At 40.3% G+C, this 24,139-nt stretch overlaps 1 protein-coding gene across 2 annotated transcripts; it reads right to left on the reverse strand.

Moving 5' to 3' along the window:
• Window positions 1–5,055: 5,055 nt before the first annotated feature.
• On the reverse strand, window positions 5,056–23,757 carry DAPL1 (death associated protein like 1). Of its 2 annotated transcripts, XM_081142701.1 has the most exons (5): window positions 23,672–23,757; window positions 15,019–15,106; window positions 12,549–12,609; window positions 8,503–8,532; window positions 5,056–5,311 (listed from the first exon to the last, which is right to left on the reverse strand). In XM_081142701.1, the coding sequence occupies exons 1-5, from the start codon at window positions 23,727–23,729 to the stop codon at window positions 5,195–5,197; spliced, it is 354 nt and encodes a 117-aa protein (XP_080998827.1). In that variant the 5' UTR covers window positions 23,730–23,757; the 3' UTR covers window positions 5,056–5,194. The 2 variants fall into 2 exon arrangements, with proteins under 2 accessions (XP_080998827.1, XP_080998828.1); XM_081142702.1 differs by lacking the exon at window positions 8,503–8,532.
• Between the last annotated feature and the right edge of the window lie 382 nt (window positions 23,758–24,139).

The following is a 24,139-nucleotide window of genomic DNA, read 5'->3' on the forward strand; positions in this document are numbered from 1 at the left end:
AAAAAAACCCTCACTCTTCTGGATCCAAACTGTTGACCTGAATTATTTCACGTATAATAAAGTGCTGTTTTAATATAGATATGGTCTTGTTTAATTTGGGCAGTTTCTTGACTTAGCAAGCCTGGGATGACTCGATTGTCTCACATTGTTGGGTTTTTTTTCCAAACAATCTTGTAACATTTTTTTTATGAGGAACATTCGTATGTTGAGTCCTCCTGTTTTCTTTTCTCACAGATCTCTGATAATTTTAGTAGCAATATGATTGGCATCTATGGGGTTGAAAACACCAGTGCAAACTTGGGCCTGAGGTCCTGTGGCAAGCCTGTTCATAAGATATGCATACAGGTCAGTCAAAATATGCCTTTGCAATTGTTTATGTTGATTTGGAAAGCCCTTATCAAAAACATGCACATCTCTGTTGCCACATCTTACATCTGATAACAAATACTTCACTGCAGAGGTCACCTTTTGTTTATCCACTGCCCTCACTCCTTCCCCAAGATGCACTTGACATCTCCCCCAGCCTCATGCCTTTTGCTGTCCACAGGGGAGACATCCTCCTAGCATTTTCCTTGTTTAACTTTCATTTTTCTTTTGAGTTCATATCTATAAATTGTACCTTTTCTCCCAATCTGGTTCACTTCCATGATTTTTCAACCTTCCATATTGTGTCTTTTAAACAAAAATCTGAAAATTTGAACTTGAATGGTTCTTCCCCTACTAAGGAATCTGATTAGTCCCAAATCAGTCCTTTCACACACAGATTTCTCTCTTTAAATTCAGCTCTCTCTCTTAAGTAAAAACTAAATCCAGATCCTCTCTTTTCAGAGATTTCTAAGATCTAGTTCCCGCCTGTGTTCTCATGGGGTAACAACAGAGACAGTTCTAGATTTGGGTTAAAAGGTTCCCAAAGAAGTTCCTCCATTTAACAAGCTATAAAACCTTGGGAACCTCTTAACTTCTCTGAGGCTCATTTTTCTCGTCTGTAAAGTAGGATAATAATCATCTACCATCTCGCGTGATTCTTGTGAAGATTTTGTGGAATACTGTTTGCAAAATCACGTTCACAATTCTATATGTATTACGTCTGTAGCCGAAGCTCCGCTCACCCTGATTTTGTGTCTGTGTTTTTCTTTCAGTCCTTCAACATTGTCTTTGAAAGTTCTCTTTTTCTTTTGGCTCCTCATTTTTCTTGGTTTGGGTTCTCTGTCCCTTTGCTCTTTTTAATTAATTAATCAATTAATCATTCATCCATTCTATCATATTTGGGTGAAAATGTTGACATCCTGACAGCTGAAGCCTGACTTGTTGGAGGCAGGGAGATAATTCTGGGGTAAGGTGACTCCCTGAGGATGCGGTTTTCTAGGAGTCGAGACAACCCAAGAAGTACTAATTGTTGATTTGGAATTGAACAGGTATTAGGAGGAAGAGGAGAGGAGAAAAGTGAGGAAAGGGAGAGTGGGAGGGGGAAAGCATCCAGCAAGATGGTGTGAGGAATGGGGGACTACCAGGGATGCACTGAGCAGTGAACGAAATCCTCGGGGGGGAGGGAGTGGGAAGCAGTGGAATAAGAATATACGTGTAAAACTCTATTGCAGGTTGTCTGGTTACTGTGATGTAAACACTCAACTGAAATCTTTGGAGTAGGCTTTTGGGGAAATCCTGGAAAAGGGCTGAGTCCTAACTCCAGATCAGGATGGTGGGACACAGGTACAGCAATTAATGAACAAATTTATTGGAAATCAGGGGTGACCATGATAATGTAACCCTCCTGGAGATCCACAGACATTGTGGGGAGGCCTGTGAACACCCACAAAGGGGAGGATCGGGGTTTGATCATATCTGACCTATTCGAAGGGAATGGTGACTCCAGCTGACACCTAGACATTCATATTAAAACACAATCCGTGTACCAAATGCCAGGCCTATCCTCCTTGGATTAGGTTTCATCTGAAGAGTGCCGTCACAGGGGGAACCTGATAAATGTTTGATGAATAAACCAATTTTAGTTTTTCCTGCCATTAATGCATCTTCTTTCGTTCCTACCTTACCCCACTTTTTCTCCGAGTGACCTCAGAACTAGCTATTTTTAAGTATTCTCTGCATCCTTTTGTCTCAGGAAGAACTTATTTTCCCCAGTTTTCTCCCTGTACCCCTTGTTTTCTCCCACCAACTTCATGTTTACCTTTTTCTTTCCTTCAACCTGAAGGCCATCATCACTGTCTACCTCCCCTGCTTTCTCAAATTTCCCAGCAGTCATTTCCGTGGGCGTTACTGGCTCAGCTCTGTGTGTGTGTGTTGTTTTGTTTTGTTTTTGGTTTCTGGCTCTAGTGGCTGGCGTAGCAATGCTGGTCTCCCTTTTACGGTGAAAGATTCTTGGATGGTTTACATAAATACTCCCTTTTGCTCTCCAATATTTATAAAATTTAGTTTGCAGAGAGAGAGACAGACAAAGACAGAGAGAGTGTGCACATGAGTGTTTACCTCTTGCTCACATACTGAAGTGCTTCTGTGATGTTTGGGGTTTGCTCTAAAATAATCCAGGAGAGAGGAAAAAGAGCAAGTGGGGGACTGGATGCCACAGATAAAACGAAATCGGCCACATTCTTGAGGTTCTGTGTTGAGCACCTGAAGTTTCAGTATAATATTCACTTTACTTTTGTGGATGTTTTTAACTTTCCATAAAAAGCTTAATTAAAATCTGTTTATTAAAGATCTGCATGTGGGTTATTGATCTCCACAGGCGACACATTTTTTTCTAGTCTCTAGATGACCCTCTTCCTCAGCATATTTCCCACCCCTCACCAAGTCATTTCTGAACTTTCTTTTCTTAATGACTTGTTGGCATGCCATTACTCTTTGGTCTAAGAGCTCCCGGTAGGCAGGAAAACAGTGTCTTCCTCATCTTTGTGTCCCAGTGCCTAGCACAGAGTCTCTTGAACTGAAATGAAATGAGCTAAAGAAGAGGATCTGCCAGCGAATCCAGAGCCATGCCCTTACTGACACCCCCTCTCCCAATGCCATGGCTTTTCTGAACACATTGTAGGTGGCTTCTCAACTGAGTTGGAGCCACAGCATATCCATGCAGGGCTTATTCCTCAGGAGAGAGAGGGAACCCCTTCTGTTTTCTACACCTGTGGTTACATCACCAGGAAGTTCTCTTATTGGCCTATTCCTTTTTCTTCTGATATATTCTCCAAGATAATTCCAATTTCCTTTCATATATGAAGTTCACATCCAACTTCTTACTTTCTATGGTGATTTAAATGGCTAAAATTGTGGACCTAAATTAGTGCTGGGGTCCTCACTGCACAGGCTCCCATCAAGCAGCCTCTCTTCCCCTATAATACGTCTTCCATCTCTGGACAGTGAGAATGATGATTTCTTCTCTTCTTACTTGCTTTGGGTGGTTGGCCTTGTCTTAGTCTCAGGAAAGTCGGATGTAGCAGTGCTGCCATCTTTGCTTCCCATTTCCCTTATCTCCCGCCCCAGGTTCCTTCCTGCTTCTGTCTAGTCAAATCTTTAGCTTTCCCTTGCATTTTCTATTCTAGACTCAGCTTATACTATCTCTTATCATTCTACTATAGTTCTGGCAGCTTTTAGAACAGTCATCCTGGTACCACCTTGCTCTCACTACTTTTAAAATGGCTTATTGAAAATCTCGTTGTCCATTTTGTCTTCTCAGCATGCCACTGGGAAGGCTGAACTGGCCAAATGTTGTTATGCTTCTTTGACAAGGATCAGAAAGGCAGAGTGGCTTGCTTAAGGTCGACAACGTAGTAAGAGTCAGAAGTAGAAGCCCAGCCTCCTAATCTCAGTTCAGTGGTCCAGCTAGCATTTACCATCAGGCTTATCCTTTGCTACTGTACCCTGGGAAGTGGTGCTGGACTTTGAACTTCTGTGCATTTATTTACCTTGCAACACTTACTGTTGTGGAATATTCCTGACAATAGTCCCAGACGATTGAGAACTGAGCTAAGCCAAAGTGGGGGTGGTTAGGACTAACTCTTACTGATTCACGCTGGCACTGACTGAGGCTTGATATTGTCTCAAACAACTCTCTTACTCCTGAAAAAGAGCCAAACAACACAGGGGAGGAGGGGGGATGCATCATTATGACCACTTGGCCTTAGCCAAGTGCCTTTGGAGTTCCAGGAATCAGAGACAGGCTTGGCACCAGGTCATACTCCAACGGTTGTCAACCTGTAAAGTGATAGACTAGAGTGCTGATCCCATCCTTGGGTAAAGAGAAGTGCTGAATGGTGGGATAACAGTATTAATTAGAGATTCAGAATGGTGGAATAGTGAGTGACAGCTAACCTCTGTGGTAAAAGAATGTACCTAACCATTCCCTGTGGATGCTCTTGGTTATTTGCATGTGAGTGTATGAAGGGGTGTGTGTGTGTGTGTGTGTGTGTGTGTGTGTGTGTGTGGGCAGGATAGGAGAGCTAGAGCAGGTTTAGCTATGGGAACACTTTCCCTCTCATTCCCACCTCCAGTTAAAGTCAACTTCTACACTCCAACCACAATACCCTGCAACACTGTAATCCCTTCAGTTCTAGAGCATGAACCTTTGGGAGGCCCTGAGCAAATCTCCTACTGAAACTGTTGTTTGACTTCCCATCCTTGATTGCTTTACAGAAGAGAATAGGTTTGTAATAAATCTAATTTTTTCATTTTCCATCACTAAACCTTCAAAACAAATTATGTGTTTATGTGTGAAACTGGAAAAGACATTTCACCTCAAGTGAAAATTTGAGCATCTTAAGACAAAACACTGAGAAGAATAACTCCTCATGTTTACATAGAATATTGGCCTTTGCAAAGCTCAGTGTACTCCTCTTCAAACTTTGCCTTCAAGAACTCACTGTGGGTGGAACAACTCAGGGTCAGCATCAAGGATAAGAGAGCTTGTCCGAGGAGGTAGAGCGGTAGAGTCAAGTCTTCTGGATTCTCCATGTAGTCAACAGAATTACTGATGTGAATATCAATGAGATCTTGCCCTAAGCCATGAGGCCCCAGGATACATTGGATTTACAGTTTTGGATGCTTTATTATCGAACGTCCAAAGAGAAGATACAAAAGCTGCTTTATTTACCAAGCAAGTGCACTAAGCCTAAGGAAAGTTTTGGTCCTTTTGCTAAGGTGTCAGATGTTTGAGGCAGTTGGGCAGATGGCTGTTTTAGGTCCCAGCTTAGCATTTCCGAGGCTGTTGGATAATGTACATCTTTTTCATTGGCGTGACCTTCTCCAGAGTGGGTCTGGGTTTTTCATGTGCCATGTGCACTACTGCTGGAAATTTATGGCTGAGCTAAATGTGAGAAGGAAAGAAAAAGTAATCGTATTGGATCTTTTGGGCTATGAAGTTTTAAAGTAGAATAAAGCAATACAGTTGGTCAGGGAAATTTCACAATTTTGTTTACTTCTTTGATAATATCTCTTTTTCCCATACCATTTCCAGCTTTGGGCCCATGGTGTGTTAACCTAGGATTTCCCTCATTCATTTATCTCTAATTTGTAAAATTATAAAATATATTATATTAAAATAATCTACATAATGTATATGTACATCCATATCTATGTCTTGAAGTGACATTTTTAAAGGTAGACACAGTTCATTATTTCTGCATCAGTCGTCTAATATTAGCAATTATTTTGGCACCAGTATGCAAATATGGATCACTATATTCTAAGAAGGCTATGGGAACATTTGAGAAAGTCCTGAGGGGGAAGAAACTCTCAGTTGTCAAAAGATCAGAAATTAGAGAACCTCTGAAAGATGTTAGGAAGAGTTAGGGCTGTTTATTAGGTTGAAACATGTGAAATTGCTATTTTAATAGGTATAAAATTGTGTAACATTGGCCATTTCATATGGTTCAGTCTAAACAGTCTGATGAAGAGAAGGCTGAGGAATGACTTCCTAGCTTCAAGCACCAAAAGTTCTCATTAGTCATCTCCACAGAAGACATGTATGAGGAAACAGGCTTAAATAGATTTAAATGAACACAGACAGTTACTATTTGACAATAAGAGCGCTTTCATACAGAACCAGAAGACCTTAAGAAATTTACATCAAGGATGGTTTAAAATCAAATGGATGCTCAATGCTACAAGGACATCAGACATAATTTTCGTAGGAAGAGAATTTGGACCCAGAGACATTTTGGGTCAATTCCAGTTCTTGGTTTTCAAGCCATTGATACAAATATAGGGGTATCGAAGGATACCTTCTTTAGCAAGCAAGGATGGGATAGCTCAGCTCACTAGGAATTTAACTGAATCACTATTGAACATAGATGCCCTTGCCTTGACACTCAAATTAAATAAAAGGGGAGATAAATTGTTCATGACCCCAAGCATTACATTGTTTATGGTTTGTTTGGGCTCTGCTAAGTCAGGAAAACATAGGTGCCTTATATCTCTTCTCAAATGTCCCTGAGCCCTAGGCATACAGCCTTCCCTTTCATGTGAAACTTGACACTAGAAAGTCCTTTCTTCTTGGCCTTAAAAAATTAAACACACTGGAAGAACATAACCTGAAGTGTTAACAATGGTTATCTCTGAGGGAAAGAATTATGGGCAATTCCTAGTCTTTTTCTTTATTTTGCCTATCAGTATTTTTCTAAAATTGTTCTTTTACAATGTGCAAGTATAAGTTATATAATAATTAAACCCAAGGATAGTCTATGTTGGCATTCTAGCAGAAAGGAAGAAAAATCTTAAAAAAAAGAACTGAAGACTTTTTTTTTGTCAGCTCAGTTATCATCAGGCTACATGACATGCATTTTATAGCATGGTAAAGGCAGAGTGTTTTGTTTTGTTTTTCTTTTAACATTAGAAGCAGAAGGAAACCTAAGAGGTCACTGACTTTAGTAGTTTTCTCCCAGACTGGATGCCTTTAGTGTCAACTAAAACAGATGGGTTATTTCATGTTAGCTCTAAAATCACATTCAAGAGACTACAGGTAGGAAGAACAACCTGGCAAGTTACTTCAAGTCGAATGTAAATGTAAGGTAAGGGGGTGGGGGGAGAAAGGAAATGAACAAGTAATTATGACATAACAGAAACCTAGGCAATTAGCCAAGGTGAGATGGAGCAAGACGACAAGTTGAGACTGAAGAGAGGAAGCCACGATGCTGACTGTTGTTCTTACGGCGTGAGCGTGTTGATAGGTAGAGGTGGGAAAGCAGAGCAGAAAGGAGAGAGTGTTGGAACACACTTATTGCTTAATGTGGCACTAATTCATCTCCAGGGTTATTTCCACAATTTAGGGCCTGCATTTTTTGATCATTTAAAAAATTGTGGTAAATACACCTAACATAAAATTTACCACTTCAACCATTTTTAAGTGTATAATTTAGAGACATTAAATACATTTACATTGTTGTGCAAACTTCCCTACCATCCATCTCCGGAAATTTTCATTATACCAAACTGAAACTGTGTACCCCTGGAACAATAAATCCTCATTTGCTCCTTCCCCAGCGGCTCCCAACCACCATTTTCTGCAGTGACTGCACCACTTTCCATTCTCACCAGTAATGCACAAGAGTTAGGGGTTACATTTTAACCAAGGTGTTTAACTGAGATTCTAAAAGCTCTACTCAACTGCTTCTCAGAAGGGAAATGCCACAGATGTGAATGAACAGGAGGCTGCCTCTGGGGCTCATTGGCCATTTATATCTGGTTGGGGAAAGTTTAGGGAAAAGAATATCAACAAGATTGAGAAGAAAGTGGAAATTAATTTGAGCAAAGATAATAAATAGCCTTAGAAACACTGCCCATAATTATTAAATTACAAATCTACAGGTTGGGGGGTGGGGCAGGAACAGGGTTTTCTAGCACCTATTGTACAGGGTGGGGCAAAAGTAGGTTTACAATTGTTCACATGGAAAATAATCCAATAATTAATAAGTAACAATACAAGAATTAACTCTGCGTTTTGAGTACTCACAACTGTAAACCTACTTTTGCCACACCCTGGTATATACAACAAGAGTCAAGTTGACTTTCTCCCTCCATCAGGAACATCCTAATGTAGAAGGACTTGGGGGAGTGTGGGTACAGAGTCTATAAGGAATCTTCCATTAGAATTGAAACTGTAAATAAAACAGTCAGCCCCTCAATGTCCTAATTCTGTGTTGTAGATTTTATATCAGTGCAGATGGGAAGATTTTATTTTCAAGTCTGAACTAGAAATACGTAGGAATAGCTTCACAGAATACAATCTACAGCCCATTGTGCTTTCAGTCTGGCGCCTTAACTTTGGGGAAGCTTGGGATTCTTCATCATTCATCTTTGTAAAATGATAGGGTTTGTAGAAAGAAAGATGTTTCTTGTCTGATTCATTAGGGTAAGAAAATCTAGGGTAACTCTGCAAGAGAGAGAACTCAAGGCAGGCATATGTGTGAGGGCTCTGTCCCACCGTGTCTCTGTCACATAAGGGCCAACACATTGAACTTGAAAAGCAGATCAGTAGAAACTCCCACATTGAGAATTTACCTGCATCTTGGGTAGCTGTGACCTCAGAACCTATATTTTTGGTTTCAGAGAAAAAGCAAAAGAAGCATGTTAAAAGTCTTTACAACTGGAGCTGTGAAAGAAATTCTAGATGCGGGAAAATCAACGGCAGGTTTTGCTTTAGACACTGAAGTTAGGTGGTATTGTAGATGGGCAGCTCTTCCATTCATCTTTCCAGGGTGTTAACTTCCAACTTGGCACTTAGATTTCCACACCCCGTTAAGTAAAGTGCTTAAAAACAAAACATTCGGCTTGAGTCAGTGAAATTCAAGGCTACTCCTACGGTGATCTTCATCCACAGGACCAGAGAAACCTTTTTAGATTTGCAGATGCCTTTGATAGTTCCCTCTCCCCCAGGATCCTGTTGCACATCCATCTCACTAACTTTGGCACTGGTGACGCACCTGGCAACTTGAAAAGTGGCCCCAACTTTAACTGGGCTTCAACATTCCACCCTCCTCCACATAGTAACCCAACTCTGTTCTAATGTTTTAACTGGATACTTTCATGTTGAGAAGCTTCACAACTAATGCCAAATTTAACTTCCATAACTATCCAGAGAAGTAATATCCTTGGCAGTACCATTCTCTCTCAACCCTGCCTTAAAAAATTAAGTAAATGAGGAATCATAAATCTCAGAGGAGATACGGTACGTGACTTCTAAAAGGTTAAACAATCTCTAAGGAGTAGATGGAATTAGGTCTAAGCCAGGTCTTCCGGATTTTTAGCCTAGAGAGCTTTCAGGCTTACATAACTCCTTTTCTGCTAGGAATACATGTCATGTGGTCTGTCACTGGGAAACAGGAATTCTCTTATTATTTAGGGCTGGAGAGGTGGGGAGGGAAGGGGAAAGGCAGTGGGGACAGAGGTCTGTGTGCAGGGAGGAGTGGGGAGATAGTGGGAGGGGAAATTTTAGGCTGCTTCCCACTTAGATGTGTACAGTCCAACATTTTGGGGATTATTTTTCAATGTCCCCAATCTTAAACCCTAGGTTGGGTATCCTAAGATAAACAGCATATGGATAGAAATTTCCCACCACAATTGTTATAATCCTAGACTCTAAATTCTTAAATTGGTATGAGAATTAGCATGGATTCTTGGAACTAGACAGAATTCTAGCCGAGGGTATGAATTAATGTTAATAAGTGCAGAGGATAGGACCCTCATTTCTGCTACTGTATTTCTTTTGGCCAATTGCATATTGTTAGGTCTTTGTGACAATATATTTTGTGGAGGGAATCATTGTAATACAGGTGAAAATTTACCAGCAGATGCAAATAGCTATATTTCTATATCCTTTATGTCTTTTAATTTTTTGGAATGAGATGTATAATTTATACACATTTATTTTTTTAAATTAAGGTATAATTTTTCTACAGTAAAATATATCCCTTACAGTTTTACAAGTATATATAGTCTGTGACCACCACTACACTCAAAATATAGAACCATTCCATCACCCCTCCCCACCTCAAAAATCACTCCCTCCTGTCTCATTGTAATCAACCCCTCCACTCACCCCCAACTCCTGACAACCACTGATTGCAACAGATCTATTTTTCAAAAGGCATTGGTCCTTTTACCCAAGATTAACCTTTATTATGAAATCCTATTGCATGTCAGTTTGAATTATGGATTCAGGGAGGATTTTTCTTAGCTGTAAGGAAATATGTGGATCCCCCTAACTTCCATATTCAAGATAGTCACTATGGTAATCTTGGGACTTGATTTTCTGGCCTTTTATCTTTTGCCCAGGAATTCAAATAGTGCCCTGTTAGGATATCTGCCTGGGACTAGAAGCTGACACTTACTGAGTGCTAACTGTGTCTGACTGTGCTAAGGACTTTGCACATGTTTTATAACTTCCTTTTATTCTCACAATATCACTTTGATGTGGGTACTATTAATCACATTCCCATTTACAGATGAGGAAACAGAGGTACAGAAAAGTGAAGAGACCTGCCCAAGGACACTAGTGACTGGCTAGCTAGTGACTGGCAGAGCCAGCATAAGACCCAGGCATCTGATGTCTGATGCAAGAGACTGTTTTAGCCAGCAATCTATGTAGTCTTAGCCACTTTCCCACTTCAGTAAACACTGAACTAAGTGTTAAAGTTTTACTTTTTCTTTTAAGAAATATTTTTATTGATTTTTCAAGAGAGAGGAAGGGAAAGGGAGAGAGAGAAACATCAATGGGAGAGTGAAGCATCGATTGGCAACTTCCTGCATGCCCCTTACTGGGGATCTTGCAACCTGGGCATGTGCCCTGACTGGGAAACGATCTGGCATCCTTTCTGGGCATGGGACGATGCCCAGCCAATGAGCCACACCAGCCAGGGAAAAGCTTTTCTTTTTAAATGTATAGTTGCTGTTAAAAATATTTCTAACAACACACTATCTCACTGTTGTCTTATTATTCCAAATACAGCTTATTATTACTTTTGTTATTTGAGTCTTCTTTTTATCTTTGAAATAAAGAATTAATATTTTTAACTGAAAATGAAAGAACTTCTCTATGTCATAGACATACGGACGTAGGTCTATAAAAAAACAACATAAACCCTTGTATCATACCTAACACACAGCATAATAAACCTTTATTGATCACAATCCTTAAACATTTTATTTTGGGTTAACATATATTTTAGAGGAATGTGCCATCTAGTTTCACTTACAACTGTGGCATTCTCTCGACCCTGAGGAAGAGGCATTTAGTGGGCAGGAGCAAGAGAATGTGAGATGCAGGAGCGGGAAGCTTGTGTTGCCCTGGCAGGGCCTCGTCCATCCCTGTCCCTCCTGTAAAGCCAGCAAGGCAAAGAGGCACTTAAGACCTCACCTCGAATCTATTTGACGGGAGAACCAGGCCCCACCTGAGAAGGCTCTGTAGCTACACTCTGTAATCAAGATCCTGTCTTGTACTCTGCCTTGTAACCTCCCATGGACCACAGACATACCCTTTTATTTCACTTCCATGACGCCAGTGCTACTCGCCAGAGCAGAGCGCAAACAGGCAACTCCGTGCCTGGCGCTGTTCCAAGAGTTTACCGTCTATGAACTCGTTTATTCCACACAACAAAACTCTCAGGCGTATTCTCTTTCTTTTCTCCATTTTACAAATGAGAAATCAGAGGCACAGGATAAGTACCTTGTTCAGGGTCATAGAGAGAGTAAGTGGAAGGGCCGGTGCCAGATGGGGACTCAGAGGCCTAGCCGCACAGTTTCTGCTCTAATCTTTTTCAGATCCCTAATTCTGGCAGTAACGGCAAGTCTTCCTTCTATAAAGGATGCCCGGTCCTGTCCCTTCAATAAATGTGGGAGCAGCTGAAAGAGTGGCTCTTCGTTGCCTTAAATGCAAAGTATCTGCCCCCTAGAAATAAAATCAGGACTCTCACTCAGCTCACCTATGTAACTGAAAAACAAACTCTTGAATACGAAACCAAACCATTGTCTTTCTGATAAGTTTTCTTAGTTTCTTGAGCTACTCAGAAGAAATCCCAGATATAGAAATAAAAATAGCAGTGGTCAACCACCTTTGTAAACAAACTTCACTGGATAAAGCCAGCCAGTGCCCAGCCTTCCTCCCGCCCTAAACTGCAGTCCTCCACCACCCGCACTCACCTCAGATCAAATTCTGCCTTATGGGGGTGGTGGGGAGAAAGGTCAGAACTGCGGAATTCCCAATACACAGGCTGCCTTTTTATGAAAACGTGCCAATGTCGCCGAGAAATATTTGGGATGGCAAGTAAAATTCTGCCAGTTTGGTTTATTTTCTAACTTTAGTTCTTGCTTTGTTTTCTGTATTATTTTTGAGGTGATTTATAAAATGGACACTAGGAATTTGGGAGAAACAGCTTTTCTCACCAAGACCTCTTTGTGTTCCTCGGACTGAAGGCAGATTCTTTCACAAGGACATCAAACCTCTGAGCTGGGGAAACCTCAGTGGTCACCGACTTGCTCACCCATGCAACCTGAGGGTTGGGTCAGTACTGTCTGGGAGCATCCCACGATACATCTCACCCACCGCTCACCTTCTCCAGTGTGTCATTCAGGGCATCCATCGTCTGTATTTTGGCAACATTCACAGTGGCACTGCAAAGGTGAAAGGAAACTTCATGTAGGACCTGAAAACTTTCCCCCTGAGAGGGTAAATGATTTATACAGAGGGCGGTCTACTTGGCCTTTAAGGTTTACTCTGCTTGACTACATCTAGAAGACAAAAAATCCTGCCTCTGTGTGCCCACGTGGTAACACACGCTTTGTAGGCCAACTTATTATTACTCTTGTGTTTAAAGTCTTCGCTGAAGTATAGTACATTTGCAGAGAAGTGCTCAGTTATCAGCACATAGCTTGGTGAATATTCACATACTTAAAACACTCGTCTAACCTGCTGCCCCTAAGGATAACCACTGCCCTGATGTATAGCCCTGTAGATTCATTTTGACGGGTTTTGAACTTCATAACGTGAGTGATATAGCATGCACTCTATTGTGTCTGGCTGCTTTTCTGAGGCCAAGTTATTTTGTAGGAGGGTTTCAATCAGGGCCAAGCCTGCAGTACAATTTCTTGAAGGAAGCTCTGTGCTTGGCATATTTTCTTTTTCTGGATGGTTTGTGTTGGTTGGTACAAGTTATTAGGAAACAGACATAGATTGATGATGCCTAGAAACTTATTTTCCAGGGTATATTTTTCAAAAGCTATTCTCCAAGAAAATGTAAGGGGAGATGTGTGTCTATGAAGACGAGGCACTCATATCCCACGCGCCCATTTACCAAGCAGATGTGAGCAGCAGAGGTGAATTGATGGTGGAGCTAATGAAGCTGCAGCTCCACTGCCGCTCACTGCACAGGAAGGGCCCTAGCCATTTCATATTGGTAATTTGTTATTATTTTTATTTAAAATGGCACCTAAATTGTATAAGCTTTAAGTCCTACCTACTTATATCTATCCCTGGTAAATAGGGAGAGAAAGAGACAGAGAGAGAGGTTTCTTGCTGTTTAAGCTCTGTAGTAGTCCAATTCCCATCTTTTAACAACTATTAGAAAAAAATTGAGTGTTGTTTTTTAAGAGGGTTCCAATCACCTCTTTATTACTCTCTAGGCAACTCCTCTTCCTACATTGTTCAGCTGAGGTTGGAATTAATAGTAAGTCCCCTTTTTCTGAGCTGCAGAGAAATGTGACTTGTCTACTGGTTGCCAACTAGACTGTCATTTCCAAGCTATGACTCTAGTTCTGAAACCCTGGCCCAGGCATGTTAAGTGTCACAATAAACAGGGCTTATGCTTAAGTCAGGTCTTAGTAACAGAATTGCTTTCCAAAGTAACCATCTTGCAAGTCCACCACAGCCCATCATCGCTCACAGAGTGCTTCCTCTGTTCTAGGAGCTGTCCTCAGGCCGGGTCACTACAGAAATAATATGTGACCCCCACTCTTGAGGACTCTCAGCTTTGCCTTCCTTACGTGATGGTTATTTTCTTGTATCAGGAGAAACAAAATCTCACTGCTAAAGGGACTAATGAGTATTTTATTTTAATGTAGAAAATATCTTCAAACAATTTCCTTCACAGAAATCAGAAAGAAAACTAAAAATGATCTAAAAATATTTTAAATGAAAGAGCCAGAGAAAATCCATAGTCTCCCTCCCTCCGAATTCTCCTTCTGATACTGTTGCTATTTTAACTCTTAAGGAGGTACCTTGAGCATCCTTTAATCACTCCTTCAAATGCTCCTCAACTCATCTGTGGAAACCATATTGAGAGAGTCTCTGAAATGCCCCCCATTACACTGCTTAGAGGAGCCAGTTCTGCATATTTATTTCTTTTGGAACATACTCATTTTCCTTAACTAAGGCCCAGAGTGATTGGGCCATTTGCGTGCCTGACCCAGCCCACAGCTTTTTGCTTAGCTCTGGGAACAGTGCAGCATGTCAAGGTTACGGTGGAAGGAGCAGGGAGAAACCAGCCCCAGTATCTATAAGCCTTCCTGCTATGTCAAATATAGCAGCCATTAATAGTTTCTAAATAATTTAGTGATGAATTTAAAACAACTAAAAAGCATTTATTTTTAATTTAAGAGATTTGCTTCAGCATAAAGCATATGAGAATAGGGCAGCCAAGGGACAATATTTTAAAGGCTAACGTGAAAATAGAATAAAGGGATGTGCATCAGGTTTGAATGCCTTTAGGATTGTGTCATTTAAGTACAAGACAGCTGGGCTGGACTCAGCAGGCGGGAGGGTGGGTGGGGTTGGTGATGGAGGCCCAGAAAGAGTCCTCCAGAAGGCAGCCACCTTTCCCCCGAGTGTGCCTTTCACCTCCAGTCTGCATCACCACTGATCTTGACCCCCACCCCGCCGCACCTTGGCAGCTGCCTCTAACCCTGCTTAGCAAAAGCCTTGGGGGCCTTGGTTTGTCCTGAAACACTGGGGAGCCTCTGACTTCTACAAGAAGAGTCGCTGAAAACTGGAGGCGATGCAGGAGAAGAAATCAGGCAGTCTCCTACCTTGTTTTCTCAGATCCTGTTCTTTTGGTGTGTCTCTCCAAGATGCCAATTTCTTGTTTTTTGGAAATTCGCATCCCTCCAGCTTTTACTATAAACAAATAAACATTGACATGGGAGTCATGGTCAGAACAGCAAGAGAGGGCGTGCTTTGTTATTCCAGGTATAAATTTAGATTTGAAAAAATTTAGAACCTATTTTTTTAAAGATTCAAACTTTTATCTAAAACAATGCAATAAAAGAAGTTACTTTGAAACCACATAAGCTAAGAAAAAATATATTCTGTGCAAACAAGGTGGGGAGGGGAAGAAGCGCTGAGGTCTGCTTGTTTATGTTCAGGGAGGGGAACCGAGCTTTAAAAGGCAGCAGGTTACAGCTTCCATTTGGGGAGATGAGTAACAACGTACTCCCTTAGGCATTTCACTGCAAAACATTTTTTCTTGTTATCAAACCAATTACACTTTTCATGATAGCAACTGACAATTACAGTGTGATCCTCCTATTTTCCCACAAGATTAAAGTTTGTGCACCGCTTGCATTTTTTTTGCAGCCAAAGCTTTCAAAAGCCAGATTCTGAGAATGAGCCAAAAGTCAGGGCAATAGTGATAACAGGCATTTAATTCAACAGAGATGCTTCTGATCCCACCGGATACCCACTTTTCATCTCAGACCTCGAACCTCTCTCGGATGTTGGCCAAGCTCAGATATTGTAATGAGTAATTAAAATAGATTAATAATCATGCCATTCAATAGATCAATTAGTGTTAATTAGGCTACAGATGACCTAACAGCAATTCAAGTGTTTAACAATGTCAGATGAAACCAACTTTTGTAAAGGAACAACCCATTTCAGATTGCAAGTCAAAGTAAATACTATTTTTCTGTTCCCAGGAAATTTGCACATCTAAAATCTGACAAGCTCAAATGAGAAAAAGCTAAATGGACACTGATTTCTTTGAACCTGTTCATTCTTTTTTATGGGAATGTCAAATGGACAGTTTTCTAAAATTAGCTCCAATAAAGTGAAAAATAAGGAAAACTGATTGTTTCTCCATGCCTTTGTGAGTTGACTTAGTCATTACTCTTTTAAAATTATTATTTAATTTATTGCTTTGATTATAATACATGCATAAAGCACAAAATTCAAAAAGCATGAAAAGGTCTGCAGTCTGTTTCCTACCATTAATTCCCAGCCCCCTGGTTCATCTCCCTAGATGTCATAAGTACCCCATGTATTCATCCACAGATATTCTATATGTCTACCTACATGTTATTATTTTTTAAATAGTAGCATAAGATATACAGTGTTCTGCATCTTGTCTGTTTATATTTTTCATTCAATCATATGTTTTGGAATAAATTCTCTTTCAATACACATATAAGAATGTGCTTTTCTTTTTAACATCTTTAAAATGTCATTATATAAACATTCTGTGTTTACTTAACCAATTCCCAAATATTAAGACATTTCAGATATTTCTAACCCATTGCTATTATAAACCATACTGCAATGAATATCCTTTCATATATATATAATTTTGCACAAGTGCAAATAAATCCATGGGCTAAATTTCTACAAGTGATCTTGTTAGTTCTCAAGAGTATACATTTGGAATTTTGTTAAATCTTGCAAAATTGCCCTTCACAGAGTTTGCGCCAGTTTTTCAATCTCACCAGCAATGATGACAGTTGTCTCCCCATGTCCCTTGCAGCCATGTAAGCTAGAAAACATTTGGTTTTGTCAATCAATAAATCTTTAAAAAAATGGTAGCCCACTGTTTTATTTGCATTTCTTATATTTTATTAAAGGTTGAACTTGTTTCTGTGTTTTAGGAGCCATTTATATATTTTTTATGAACTATTCAAATTTTTTCCTATTTTTTTATTGATTCATAGGAGCTGTTTATCTCTGAGATGTATCACAAATATAAAATATTTTACCAGTTACTGCCTTTTTTGTTAATGATGTTTTTGCCAATGAGACATTTCCTTTTTTTGTTAGCCTTTTGTGGGTTTTGTATTACTAAGGAATTCCCCATTAGGATATTTTATAAATATTATTCCATATTTTCTTCTAGAACTTTTATGGTTTCATTTTGCATAATCAATCTTTGATTGTATGTTTAAATCCTTGACTTTCTAGAATGTATTTTATGTAATTCATGTGGCAGCATAATAGATTTTTAAAATTAGATTATCCCAATATTTTAAAAATCCATCTTTTATCTATTAATTTGAAATGCCATCTTTATCATATACTAAGTTCTCATATATGTATATGTGTACTACATGTGTGTATACATGTGCATATATATTTCTTCTATTCTGTTCCATTAACCTCTCTATTTATATGCCATTACAACTCTATTTAAATTATTGCAGTATTATAATATATTTTACTATCTGACAGAGTTAGTCCTTCTTTGTTAAATTTTCTTTGCAGAATTTTACTAGCTATTCTTATTTATTCTTCCATATAGACTTTAGAATCAGTATGTTAATTTCCTATACAAAATCCTGTTGGTATTAAAGATCTTGCTTTAAATTTATAGATATTTTTAAAAGAAAAACTTTGTATCTTTATATTCCTGGTAGCTCTCTGTTCAAGAACAGGATATGCTTTCCCATTATTTATGTCTTCTTTTGAGTCCCTCAGTAACTTGTTCACATAATCTCACACATTTATTATTAGATTTTATCCCTAAGCATTTTATCTTTGTTGTTGCTGTTGCTATTGTAAATGAGGTCTAGACTTCCATTATAACTCTAACAGATTGTCCTTATATCACTATTATTGATTTTATATCCCAATCTCATTAAATTTTCTCATTGTTTATAATAGTTTTAAATTGATTCTTAGGTTTTCCAGGTTTAAAAACTGATTATTGTTGATGGACATTTTTGTCATCCTAATTTTTAAAGATTGCTTTTAGTGTTTTCCTATTAAGCATAATGTATACTTAGGAGAAGTGTATTTTCATAAATATACTGTTTCATCAAGTTAAGGAAGTATCCTTCTAGTACTGTTTCATTGCACTTAAAATTACAAACACATATTTAATTTTATCAAATGCCTTTTTAGCATAAACAGACATAAGATTTTTCTGCTTATTATGGTTAATTATATTAATAAATGTCTTATATGAAACCATCCTTGTATTCATGGAATAAACTCTACTCGGTCATTTTGAATCACCAACCTGTTTCTTTTATTGATCATAAAAGCCGCTCACTAGAATTTTGTAATATTAGATGCAGTCTAGGGGGAAAAATGCTATTCTCATATTTGGTTTCCTTTAAATTCATATATATATATATATACACAGATATATACATATACACACACACACACACACACGCACATATGAAAAAAGGCATATGAAGTACTCAGCAGCAGAAACGAAATTATGTGGAAACACCTGCACGGCCACAGGGTACAGAGGTGAAATAAGCCAATGCCTGGCTGTTGCAGGAAGACGGAGGAGTGCGTGCCCCTGTTTGAGGGGTGGCACTGTTCACACAACCATTGTCTCCTCTATCAGGAGGAATCAAGTAGCTCTGGAGCCGTGCCTTCAATATCCCTCCCACAGCATTTTTCATTCTTATGACAGGGGCTTTTAAAATAGTTTATGGTAATTATTTTCTTTTTACTGCTCCTTTTGTCTTCCCTGTTGCTATTGTTTCTATACATTTTCTTCCATCTGGGCTGATTTTATTCCCAAGAATAGAAGCAAGTTGTTATCGTTAAATAAACAACAGTTAAAAATGAGAAGACCTTTGGAATACTGAGCTTTGTGGCGCTCATTTGAAAGCACCTTGGCAAACCAGAGGCTGTCCAGACGCACGCGAGCAGAGTGGAGGAGGGAGCGCACTACCTGAGGATTAGGGAATCGGGGAAGATCACGTCTGAAGAAGCCAAGGCTGGGGAGTTCAGGGGTCTGTCTTCAGAGATCTGAGGGGCTATCATGTGGGAGGAGGAAAGGTTTGTTGGTGAGGAAATGTTATATAGGGGCTGAAGAATTTGTAGTTATTATTATTTCTATTTATTTTATTTTTCCAGAGAAGAGATTGAAGACCAAAGAATGGAAATTCCAGAAAGGCAGGGTCTGGCTACACTTAATAGGGTGCTATTGGAAATGAGGTAGGCTGCCCAGGACATTCGCATGTCCTTTGCCCCTCAGCGTGCCAAAGCGAAGAAGTCTACCTGCTGTGAATATCTTAGGAGGATTTTGGCGAATTTGGTAGCAGTTTAACTAGATGATCTTTATTATGAAGTCCTTACTATGATTCTAACTCTCCCATCTACTTACAAAAGAAAAACCATCACTTCCCTCCCTTCCGGAAGAATATAAGGCACTTAACTGAGAAACAGATACCAACAGGAAATTTTAAAAATGCAAACATGGGAATGAGTCCTTCATTCTTAAGAACAATAAAAGAGTGACATTTGAGGGGAAATTAAAAATCCTCCCAGAGGATTCCTATTTCTATGCAGGAGTCTTTGAATCCTCTTTGGTGTAGGGCCGTGGGCTTTAAATGAGTGATTCAGGGAGCGTAGTGAACCACAGCTTGGATCTCCAGAGCACAGTTCTTGTACCAAACGTGTTCGGGTAGGTACTCTCACTTGGTCAGCCGTGAAGCAGCAGATAATATTCCCCTACTATAATGGATACACTGAGGTATGCGCAGGTGAAGGCTCTCACGACACTGAGGTGGCCCAACCAGATGGAGCCAGTTTGTGAGAGGGTCATCTTCAAAGCTCTGCCGGGAGCACTGCTGACGCTGGTCTCCTGGGATCTAGAAAAACCACTGTAAATCAACATTTACAACCCAACACCACCTGGTTCTTGCCCATTTTGCTTATACCAGACAGGTCTGACTCATGGGACCTCTTCAAAGTCTCACTGTAACTAAATTAGTTCATTTACATTTGCAACATTTACATAATTCTGTTTGGGACTATACTGCCTTTTCAACCTTTGTAGAAGAACAAACTGGAATTGGGTGAAGTGAAATATGAACTGATTTAAGATTTTAAAGGGCCTCTGAATACAAATACATAAGGTAAAACTTTAGGTCCTTTCAATGAGCAAAATGAACTAGAGATAGAACATGGAAAAGAGGGACAGACTCTTGAATACTTTCATTAGAAAATCAAAATTTATGTGGGGAAAATGAAACTTTGTTTTCCTATCTCTGAGTAAAAGTTATCCTCCTGTGGCTTCTTTTACAGTTTATACCTTCAAAAATAGACCCTTGAGTTTAAAATGCTAAATAATAATTTTCCAGTTAAGATTTCCCAGACATTTTGCACAGTTTTTCATGGAGGGTAGTCAAGATAAAGAAAGAAAAGCCTGCCAGAAAAATTAAGTTTTTTCTTCACTAATCGGTGGAGAATGTATGTGAAAAAGCTGAACAACACACAGCTTTGTGCAAGCTCTGCCTCGTGACTTAGGACTTTTATGTGAAGATTTTAATTCAAAGATTAGATATTTGCAAAATGCTTCCTTTGAGCTTACATTTGATTTTTCAGCAAATTATAAGCTGCCAATTGGGACCTAAAAGACCCTCATTGGAAGAAGGATGGGAGCAAGGAGAGAGGGTGTTAGAGCGGAGCACTTCGGCAAGGAGTCCACTTCATTTCAAGTCTGAGCCCCACTGCCCTCCAGGTGTGTAGCTTTGGACACGTCCCCGACCTTGCTGACTTTCGGTGTGCTCCGCTGTGGAACAGGATGATGCTATGTCCTCAGCCTGCAGGGGTGTTGCCGTGTCTAGAGGGTTCCGTGCAGTGCCGGGAGCACAGGCAGTGTTGAGCGAATTCGGTTGTTCTTGCAGTCATCAAACGCCGTCCCAGTGACGCTCGGGGTAGTGGGTCTCCCAACCTCTCTCTCAAACACACAGATCAAACCTCCTAAGTTGACTCGAGCAGATTGAAGTTAAGAGAATTAAGCCTTTGTGTGTTTTTTGTTGTTTTTTTAAATAACGCTGGCCCTTATGCAGCTATAGTCTACCTCCATTACCTGCATTAGTTTCACACTTGGGGATCTACTCCCCAAACCTGGTTCTCTCTTTCATGGGCCAGAAAACGGATTCTCTCTGGGGGTTCAGTGGTGGTCCCTCTGATGGCTCTGATTCATTTGACTTAAACCACATTAAAAAGTGCAGGGAGTATATAGAAAAACTCATGAACTCCTGCTCTTTCTAGTTCCTTACGTATGTACTTGGCTTCCTTGATCACCTACGCACACAGTTTTGGCTGTGATGAGGCTCTTACAAAACTGAGGGTGAGGCAAATTTAAAAGCAGAAAATGCAAAGCTAAGCATACTAGAGCCCCGGCCAGCTCATGTTTAATGTAGTCTTGTGTCACAGCGTAAATTTATAACCATGGCTAACAGAGGTGCAATATATTATATTAATATACATGGAAGAAAAACTGCAAAGCACTATATTAATATACATGGAAGAAAAACTGCAAAGCACTCGATGTGTAGGTGGGAAAGTTACCACTGGCTGACTTTAGAGTGGTTTCATTTTTAACTGTGATGGGGCAGGCACATGTATATTTTCCATACAGGGTCCTTCTCTTCTGCCTATTGCAATAGTGCCTCATGCAGAAGCCCTCAGACATCTGAGGCCTTGCTATTGGGGAGGGTAATTTCTTCTGACAGCTTATGTGTTTTATGAGGCCTGCATTTTATGGGGATTAACATTCATGTTCTGGGTACCCCACATAGGTTATTGCCTTTCATCATCATAACAACCTGACAATATACATGTTAGTTATTACCCCCCATTTTAGAGATGAGAAAACTGATGCTCAGAGATGTGGGTTTAAACCCACGTCTGTCTGATTCCAAAGGCCATGTCAAATCTATCCCATCACACCATGTCTCTTTCCCACTTTCAGGGATCTGTACATTGCTTATAAAAATCTCAGGTGAAGATTTAATGGAATTCTGGTGGTGAGTTATTATTGTTCCATAAATAAAACCTTTGCACCATAGCAAACTGGTTCAGACTTAAAATAGGTAGCGAGGCAAGATGAAGGATGAGGCTTCTTTGTTTCCTTGATCTCAGTGGGGAGGCAAAAGTCTGCCTTCATCTCCATTCTAATTACCCCAAACCTCTTATCTGTAGTGTCACAGTTCATAATAATTAATTGTCATGCCAGAGGCATTGTGACATGCTTGATGGATTCATGGTGTGCTATGTACACAGAGTAATTAGCAATCATTAGTGGTGGGGACAGAAAGTTCTTGGTGGTTTCATTTGAACGTTCATTTGGTTAAGTTTATCTTCGTGTTCTTTGTGCGTAAATGTAATTTAGTAAATCAGGTTTTAGCTTAACTGTTTTATGAAAGATTGAAGTGGAGTGGTGAGAAGAGAATGGTGTTCTTTTTGTGTGTGTCATTTTCTGTGTAATGACTTCTCTTCTAATAATTTGCATATATAGTTCCTGACCATTAGGTAGCATCATTAACTTTAAATATAGATAATGTTAAATACTGCTAAATCCAATTATAAATATAAAGTGCCAGGAGTCTGCCACAGGAGAACAGGGCATGGAGCCCAGAACTGGAAACTCAAAATCAGTAGTGAAAATTCTGACTCTTTTCAGCTAGGCTGCTCAACAGAAAACCACAGAACCTCTGTGTCAGTTTTTCAAGCTTGGCAAAGGTTATATCTGCCATCATCCTCTGCAGTGAAGATGACTGAAATAACCTTGGTGTAGAGGTGCCCAATTACACCAATAAATACATTTTGTAAATGGAGAAAGGCAAGAACAAAGTGGTCAAGCTTTTAAGCTCTTTCTTAAAGGGAAAAAAGAAGGCAGGCAGTTGAAAGAACATAAAACTGGCTAAACATAGGCCTACACACCTCAGTCAGTCTAGATGAACATATGGTTAAGTACAATAAAACTAATTTCTATATTCCAGAGAGTTGATATAAATAGCATGCATTTAATGTGTGTGTGTGTGTGTGTGAGAGAGAGAGAGAGAGAGAGAGAGAGAGAGAGAGAGAGAGAGAGAGAGAGAGAGACCTTAGAAAAACAACTTGATAGCTGCGGTTTCCAGTCTGCCAGCCCCAGTGCTTGGGTCCTCACTGGAAAGTGCTCCTCAGCCTGTTGGCAGGCAAACTACATCACTGATACCACTGCCCAACCCAACAGCCTGAGGAGGAAGAGAGAATGGTGGCTGTTCTTGGTGTGGAAGCTGGTTTGCCTGGCTATGAAATCAGAAGATGTACAGGTATCTTGGGGAAAGTGACTCTTAGAGCTGGAACCTCGAGAGAGGAGGTTTCCATGGCAGTAAACCATCTTCCCAGGTGTGGATGTGTCACTCCTGACCCACAGCCAGGGAGGAAAGGACCAACCTCCCTACCTATCTCTTTCCACAGCACCCAAACCCTTGCCCTCCCTTATATAATCAGGTTTTAATTCAGCTGGGACTTGACAAATCCCCAGGTAGTTTTATGCACAAGCCTAGAAAGATCAAAGACATAGGAGGAAATCAGGCCGTATGAAGTTAAAGTAGCAATGGGAGGTTGAGGACCTCTGCTCTGTGGGGCGCCTCTGTCGAAGGCACAGATGGCAGGAGGAGCAGCAGCAGTGAGGCCCTCGCTCCCTACCGGACAGAGGGCAGGTGGGCCGCCTACCTGCAGGAGGATGCCCCCTTTCCAGAGGGGAGGGCAGGACTTGCACTTCATTTGCCATCGCGAGTGCCAGTGCTGGTGCTGGTGCTCTGGAGGCCGTGCCAGCTGTGGCTGTCCCACTGCACCCTGGCTTTATACAGGCTGGGGGCGGGGCCCCTTAAGGGCATTGCTGAGCAGCAACAGGGCTTGTCACCGAGCTGTCTGGTAACCTGCATCTCCTTGGCAAGTTTTCTCTTGGAAGAAAACTTTCTTCCTATTCCCATCATCTGAGAAGGTGGAATAGATGGCTAAGGGAGCTCTTATCTTCTTTCACAAAAGGAAGAAGAGGGGATGAAGCTCAGTGGAAAACTTTTTCTCTCCAACGGTTCACCCAGCAAGGATATAATGGAGAATCTTCAATGTGACAGGCTGTTTGTCATATGCTGGCATGGCGAGGAGGGAAGGACGCAATCTCTGCATCAAGACATCCGT

Source organism: Miniopterus schreibersii (assembly GCF_964146895.1).
Source record: "Miniopterus schreibersii genome assembly, chromosome: 7".
In the NCBI taxonomy this organism is placed as follows: domain Eukaryota; kingdom Metazoa; phylum Chordata; class Mammalia; order Chiroptera; family Miniopteridae; genus Miniopterus; species Miniopterus schreibersii.